This window comes from Vanessa tameamea, chromosome 9 (genome assembly GCF_037043105.1).
Source record: "Vanessa tameamea isolate UH-Manoa-2023 chromosome 9, ilVanTame1 primary haplotype, whole genome shotgun sequence".
NCBI lineage: Eukaryota > Metazoa > Arthropoda > Insecta > Lepidoptera > Nymphalidae > Vanessa > Vanessa tameamea.
The window spans coordinates 9,455,618-9,464,099 of NC_087317.1; the positions used below are offsets into that span (position 1 = coordinate 9,455,618).

The 8,482-nt window shown below is 38.8% G+C and overlaps 1 protein-coding gene across 1 annotated transcript; it reads left to right on the plus strand.

The window, feature by feature from the left end:
• Positions 1-227: 227 nt before the first annotated feature.
• Positions 228-8,365, plus strand: LOC113395109 (WD repeat-containing protein 3). Its single transcript, XM_026632671.2, has 16 exons — positions 228-521; positions 806-1,015; positions 1,379-1,576; positions 1,985-2,158; positions 2,572-2,768; positions 3,249-3,469; positions 3,601-3,721; positions 4,544-4,745; positions 5,107-5,196; positions 5,444-5,581; positions 5,857-6,126; positions 6,665-6,829; positions 6,910-6,975; positions 7,130-7,275; positions 7,403-7,625; positions 8,174-8,365. Exons 1-16 carry the CDS (start codon positions 351-353, stop codon positions 8,336-8,338), a joined length of 2,757 nt encoding a protein of 918 aa, XP_026488456.2. The 5' UTR covers positions 228-350; the 3' UTR covers positions 8,339-8,365.
• Positions 8,366-8,482: the final 117 nt, after the last annotated feature.

Here is an 8,482-nt window from a genome sequence, read left to right on the forward strand (position 1 = left end):
ATTTACAATTTTACAATATTTACAAATTTAGTTACCTGATTTGGGTCACATACATGGCTTTTATTCTATTATAGTGTGTTTTTTTTTAAATAAAACTGCACCGTTCATAAAAGTAGTATTAAAAAAGTTAATTGATTAAGACTTTATGTCGGAAAGCTGTCGCTTGTTTTTAAATTAAAAAAAAAGATGACACAGACACAGTTGTCACAGGCACAGTATGCAAACTTCAAAGTCTCAAAAAGTCAAAACAAAACAATGTGATTGTGATATGCGAGCTATACATTTGTTGGTTATCTGAAAATATCATTATTATAAACAAAGTTATAATTGTGCTAAAATAATCCTTTAATATGGGTCTCACCAAACAATATTTACGCTATGCTCCTAGTGGTACTTTTAATGTAATATCAAGTGCTGATTGTAACAGTTCTCATGTGACTTTAAACGGAGTAAGTGGAAGATATATTGCGGTTGGAGCGTGTGAACATGTAATAATTTGGGATATGAGATTGGGAGAAAAGGTAATGTTCATTCCACAATTAAATTAAACGTTTTTGTAATCTATCTTTAACAGTACTATTGTTCAAGACTAGTATTTATTACTTTGGTGTTGTGAAGATTATGAATATTTTAATTAATCAATATGCTTTTAAGACAATTCGGTTACTTAATGTCATAAAAATGCAATAGTTTTTTTATATTTTCATGATATTGTTATATAGTAGTACAAAATGAATATGTATATGTATTAATTTTGTACTACTAAATTGCTGCATAATTAGTGTATACAACATTAAACTTTCAGGCTCAAGTAATACCTGGAGAAAATGTAGTGGTGTCCCAAATAGCTGCTAGTCCGACTGGTAACCACATGGCTGTGGGTTATGTAGATGGCAATATAAATGTGTTTGAGTTGATCAACAATGAAATTGTGTGTGTATTTGCGGGACACAAGTCTGCAGTGACATGCTTACAGTATGATGAACAGGGCCATAGGATTATATCAGGTTCTAAAGTAAGTTTTATGGTATATAATAATTTATTTCATGATTGTTTTGTTTTATAGAAAACATTATTGACTTTAAAATAGCTAATAAATCCTTTTATATAATACAAACTTTAACTACATTAAATAAACTTGGTTTTCATAAAACATAATATTATTTTATTATGCATATTTATCTGTAGTTAATCTGCATTATTATAGAAATATAATATATTTTACTTAATTATTATGTAATATGTACTTGTACATACATAAAAAAACTTTCACATACATAATAGTTTCTGAAATTATAAATATATAATATCCACAGTGTGCTTTATATAAAGAGTGAAGCTTTCTATTCATCTTATAATATCAATCAATATGTTTTAGGACACTGAAGTAATCCTTTGGGATGTTGTATCAGAGACTGGTGTAGCTCGGTTTAGTGGGCATAAAGGTGTCATCACAAGTGCTATTTTTATAAATGGAAGAAACTGCATTATAAGCTCATCGAAGGACACATTTATAAAATTTTGGGATATTGAAACTAAGCATTGTTTTAAAACTCTGGGAGGACATCAGATGGAGGTATTATTCATAACTATTTTATATGGTGATGTCCTTCTGACAAATTTTGGTAAAAACAATTATAATAAATGGAGGCTAACCAACCTTCAATGAATTGATTTTAAAAACTGGAAGAGCCCTAATTCCACCTAGAATACATTGTTTTAAAGCCAGGTTTCTAGATGCTGATCAATTTCTTCATATTTGGAATAATTTTGGTTTCTCTGCAAATGCTATGTGTGAATGGTATACTCCCTGCAAAATAACTAAAGCAGGCCAGACAAACTAATTGCTTTAATATTTGGGTAGATGAACTTAATAAAGATTTTGACAATTGACAAAGATGCCTACACTTTAGAAAGGGTGATGCTTCTTATTAAATATATATCTGTTGATTGAAATGTTTAACCATCCATAAAAATGCTTTAGGTGTGGTCTGTGGCACTTCTGAAGGAGGAAAGGTACTTGGTCACAGGCAGCATGGATCAAGAGCTCAGAGTATGGAAACTTAATTGGACTGATAAAATCAAAGAAGAAGATAAATTAACACAGCAACTTGAAATTGTTAAATTAGAAGACACAGACAATACTGAGAATACTTCTGTAAGTTTTATTAAATTAAGTTATTTATGTTATTACAAAATAATAAAGCACATTGAAACTTTTTTTGTTGACAACATGACAGACATCTCAATTCTGCATTTGCCTTGCATTTAATAGTAATATACCAGTATTCATTGCCGAGCATGACACCTTATGTAATAAAATTAGTCATCATGCTTGGCATTGAAGGAAAATATCACGAGGAAAGAGTAGAAATGTTTAACCGGCCAGACATTGACAGACTTCACTTTTTACTTACTTTAAATAGATTTTAATTTTCAATTTCCATTGTGTCTTCTCCATCACACGTGACATTGGCGAAATAATCTGTGCCCTCTTGGCACAATTAAAAGCCAAAACAAAAAAAAAATAGATTCTAATTCTATACGATTCATTTAGTTATTGTTCTTCAGGTCTTACAATGCCATCAAGTTGGAACACTTATTCGTGGAGGCAGAGGCAGAGTAGTAGGTCTTTCAACAGATCCTGGGCAAAGTGTTTTAGCATGTCACGGAACAGATTCCTTGTTAGAGTTATTTGCCTTTTGCTCAGACGAAGAGGCTAAAGTCAGAATGAACAAAAGAGTTAAAAAACAGAGAAAGAAATTAAGGTAAGAAGTATTTTACAAGTACGGATTATTGCAAGTATAAACCGAAGCAAGCATAACTAAATATTGGTGTGCTTAGTTTATAATTCATCTGATGCTCATCTAATATATTCTTCCGATGGTTTATAAGATAATCTTCAGTTTTTATGCTTTTTATCGCATAATCCATTTGGGTTAAAGTGTCTTCATTCTTCAGCTATTTGTCTTTATCTGAGGCAATGCTTGTTCGGTCCCTCCCTGCAACTTTTGTTGTGTCAGCTCATCTTTTTCTTTGTCTTCCCACACTCCTATTGCCAGTGGTGCCTACTATTTAATTTGGTGAGGTCACCTCTTGTCATTATACTTTTTAAACTTTTCTATTCAGGGAAAAATGAAAGAAAAAAAACTTGTATCAATTCTTTTTAGGCATCACAGACATACAAATATTCATTTGTATTTATGTATATACCAAACACTACATTTATATCACGAATCATGTTGTAGCAAGCAAAAAGAAAGTGGTGACGTAGATCCAGAGACAATAGACGTGTCAGAAATCCTCACATTATCCGACGAAGTGCGACGACTGAGTTCTGTGAAACTGTCGGCTAAGATTAAGTCCTCTTGTCTCTTGATGGGAACCACGGGCGAGCTGCGTGTGGGGGTGACACTAGCAACGAATACTGTAGAATTGCACAGCTTAAATATGGCCGAAGGGAATGAAGGTAAGGTTTTGAGTGTTTAAATGATGATAATCTTGACGTTTTCATCATTGTTTTCCTACGAAAAGAAAACTTAAAGTAGAATTTTCCAGATATGACAGCATTCTGATTATTAAAATGTTTTAATTTTTCAGTTAAATGTTTGAAGCAAATAACTCAACCGGGACACCAAAGGGAACCAAGATGCATCGCAATGAGCTCAGACAATCTAGCCTTGTTGTCCGCCTCCGTTGACTCCATTAAACTTTGGAACAGGTTAATTTACCTTTTAATTTCGATGTAATGTAACAGACATTGTTATAATTCATGACCGTCATAACCCCCGGGTCGAATTCGCTTAATGTAACGAAAACGTTGTATTTTTTAATAAAGTCATGGGAGAAATTGATTCAAGTGGAAGATTTATATGTATAATACATGCACAATATAGTAGGGAAACAGCGATCATTTTAGAGGTTTCCAAAGTGATGTAAATAAACATATTTTTTGCGCTTACATTGCAAATGCTGGCCGAACCCTACGAGATAGATCAAAATAATGTACTACAGTATTGTACATCTTATAAAGGTCTTCAAAAAAGTCCACGATGGTATATTATATCTATCTCTTAGGGATAACCCACAATAACTATTTTTTGTCCTTTACTTTTTACGAGAAATAATGGCTTATTTTCGAAGCGATTTTAAGCAATACAGCATTAATCCTTATCCAATTAAGTACCTTAAATACATTGTGTATATAATAAAGATCAATATTTCCCTTTATAGCATGTAATTTAAATGAATATTTTCGGAGATATTACAGATTTAAAACGCAGGGACATGTACATACAGCGGTTTGTATTGTCTAACAAAACGAAAACTGTGAACGTTGTAAGACATTCTGTATTATATTTAGCGGCAGCATTGCACCCGTGCGAAGCCGGGGCGGGTCGCTAGTAAAAATATATATTTATTTCATAGACGGGGACGGCGGAATAAGACTAACCTAAATGTCACAATTTTTAAAGATAAAGATTCTTATAGAAGCCTCTATAAAAAAATCATGAATAGACAAGACATATAAACGTGCGTGCAGATCGAGCCAGACGTGCGTGCGCAGCGTGGCGACGGGCGGCGCGCGGCCCACGAGCGCGTGCTTCGCGCCCGGCGACCGGCACGCGCTCGTGGCGTGCGCGGACGGCGCCGTGCTGCTGCTGGACGCGGCCGCCGCGCGCGTGCTGGAGACCGTGCCGGCGCACGAGCGCGACTGCTGCGTCGTCGCGCTCACGCCGGACATGGTCAGTGCCGCCTGATACACGACCGATTTATTTTTTAATAAACGTAGCAATTCGCCTTTTTAAAGAATTACTATTATACCTGTTTACACCTCCAACCTAGGCGGCCCTTAAGCCAATGCGTTTTTGATGACTGTTATCAAAAAAAAATATCCTTTACTTTATATTTTCCATTTGTATATAAAATTTACTAAATTGTCTCTTATTAGCAAATGTATTCCTGAAATTTTAACGTATTCGAAATAGTTTTATTAATGTTGAATACTAAACTACGTACTAACGAGTCTGTCACCTAAATTAGTTTAGATAAAAATAGATATATATTTTTTTAATAAATTTATTCTATATCTATCCTTTATTTTAGCGCGGATGCTACACTGGCGGTGGAGATAAAACGGTCAAGTTGTGGCAATTTGAACTTATTCCAGATACTACAAGTGATTCAAAAGCTAAGGTATTCTATCAATATTCTTCTTGCGATACAAACATTGAAATGAACATTAAAGAACGAGTTTCCCTAAAATTATGAGATGTTGATCGATTTGTTGCTTTACTAAAAAAAAAACAAATAAATAAATAATATGTACAAATATTAGCACACTATTACGATTACATTGCTTAAAATAAAAAAGGGCTTGTTTTAAAAGTATCAAATTTTCTTTTTTGCCTAGTGTTTAAAAAACATCCATTAATAAATCCAGGTACTGTCACTTCTACACACGCGGACATTGGAATTGGAGGATGCTGTCACAGCAGTCAGCGTGAGTCCAAACAACAAGTTCATAGCGGTGGCTCTTCTCGACTCCACAGTCAAGATATTCTTCCTCGACACATTCAAAGTAAGTAATTGAGTATTTTTATAAATCAATGTTTATAATTATTAACTAGTTTATTAATTCTCGTATTTTTTTCAATTTCAAATTTGTAGTTGTAGTGACAACTGTGTTGATGTTACACTTAACAAGACAATATCTATGGTATAACCACCATAGATGTTGTCTACCGTAGAATATATGTCAACGGTGGATGGTAAGTACCACGACGGCTTGGACAAAACCCTTAAAACAAGTAGGTTTCGTATATACACATCTATAACAACAACTCTGCTTCCCAGTTCTATCTGTCTCTGTACGGACACAAGTTGCCGGTGCAGTGCTTGGACTTCAGCTACGACTCATGCTTGGTGGCGACGGGCTCCGCCGACCGCAACGTGAAGGTGTGGGGCGTGGACTTCGGCGATTGCCACAAGTCCATATTCGCACACAACGACTCCGTCACGGCGCTGCGGTTCGTGCCCTCCACGCACTACTTCTTCACGGGCTCCAAGGACGGCAAGGTTAAGCAGTGGGACGCCGACACTTACGACAACATCATCACGCTCAACGTTAGTACATTTGTTTATTACAATCAAATTTATTTTGTTCAATTTAATAGTTCCATTCACTGGGATTCGACTTTACACTCGCACGATTTTTAAAATTAATCAAGTGGCAACCCACAGTATCTATCTCACTCAACTTCTCACATCACAAAACTATCAATTAGGCATGGGCGAAATCCGATTTTTGTGCAATCAGTTGTAAAACGAATTTTTAGATTAAATATCGACGTTAACATCCGATTGCAGATGTCGCGTTGGCTTCGGTTAGCTTTACGGTGTACGAATTGTGAGAAAGAGCTGAAACGAATGTGATACGAAATCGGTTTGACATTCGCTTCATCTCTTTCTCACATTGTCGTTTAATGTTATCGTACTTTGAATGCATTAGCGTACCAGAACGACTTTCAAATTTTTTTTAGATGTGGTGAAAACGGTTACCCGTTTACATCGAATCGATGACAATAATATGGTATACTTAAAAGTTTCCAATAATGACGAAGCGCGTTCAAAGTAAAGAAGTAAGAGCGGGTGTGCGTCGCAGGGCCACGCGGGCGCGTGCGCGGACGTGTGCGTGGGCGCGGGCGGGCTGCACGCCGCGTCGTGCGGCGCCGACGGCGCGCTGCGCCTGTACGCGCGCACCGACGAGCCGCTCGTGCTGGGCGACCGCGACGACGACGAGGAGGGGCTGGCCACCGGCGAGCGACACGTGAGTGGCGACCCCGCCCCCTGCAGCTTTCACTTTATAGGTTTCGATGACCTCCTCTGATCATCTATTTTTCATTGCAGGCGCCGGTTCCCGGACTACCAGGTCTCGTTATGCCGACCAAGAAAACCATCGGTGCTGAAAAAGCTGTGAGTAAATCGTATAGGCCGTCCTCGTTTCTTTATGCTTGATATATCGTTTTTCGTCGACAAGTATATACTGGAGACTGACGTGGAGTATCTGTATGTGACATAATATTATAGTATGGCCTAATATATTGTGGAATATTTAAACACAATTTAGGCGGATTCGTTGGTGGAATGTCTGTCGCTGTGTGCGGAGCATGACGCGAATGGGCCCGGAGCACCGCCGCCCGCACTCATGGCGGCCTATGGCTGCACCACGTCCGAAGACTTCTTGCTGGAGACTGTCAAGAGGATACGCTCCAGGTGCGATTTAGATTATTTATGTTTCGGTATACAATTATTTAAAGAATAGAAGTCGACCGCTTATAATAAAAATTAAAATTGTTTTCTCATCTTTAATATGAGCAAATTCTACGTCTTCCTATCCCAGCGAGCTGGAAGAGGCGCTGCTGCTGCTGCCGTTCAGCGCGGCGTGCGCGGTAGTGCGCGCGCTGCCGGCGCTGCTGGAGCGCGGCGACCAGGCCGAGCTGCTGTGCCGCCTGGCGCTGTTCCTGCTGCGCGTGCACCGCGCGCCGCTGCTGGCGCACCGCGCGCTGCGCAAGCACCTCATACAGATACAGGCTAAGGCCACTTTGCGCCTCACCGAACTACGGGTGAGCATGGCACTGCTTGTCGAAGTATAATGAAGCAACAAGTAATTCAATTATGTATGAACGATCTTTCACAATTCATTCACTAAATTTACAATTCACTGTTTACAATGCTTGACATGTACCACGAATTCGGTTATATTTACTTCATGCCTTTCAAATAAATATCGAAGAGAGCTTAGAAACGCACATTTGCGTTCGTATTGCGTCGGTATCCCCGTAGTGTCTTCGCATAGAAAAAAATCTTTCCTTTTTTTGTGATACGCAACAAACGTTATGAGTAATTCTTCACTTAGCGAAATATTGTTCGTGAATAAGAATGAAATTTAGGATGACGGGAAGCACGGTACTACTGCAAGAAATGTATTTTTGTACACCGCCGATTCGCATCTAACCGTATGAACTAAATCATTACGTACCTCGTGTGTCTAACTCGCTCGCTCGCCATTCAAACTCAACCACGAGGGAGCGGTACATGCACCCGGCACTACTTATTATGAAACAGTTTAAAGAGTCGGGCGAAGTGTAAATTCAATCGTATCCAATCGCAGGACATGGTGGGCTTTAACGCGCACGCGCTGCAGTGGCTGCGGCGCGAGCAGGAGGCGGCGCAGGGCGAGCAGCTGTTCCGCGAGGCGGCGGGCGTGCGCACGCGCCGCGAGCGCCGCGCCCGCACGCGCCGCGCGCTCAAGCGCCCTGTCGTGTCCGTCGTGTAGGTCGTCGTCGCGCCAATATACGGACATACGAGCGACTCGCCTTGTTTCATTTCACCTTCCCGTTTTGAGTCCATAGTGAGAAAATTCCCCACGACTTCATGCCGAGTTCCTATTGCGAGATGCTCTTTGCAAAAGTTTGTGGAG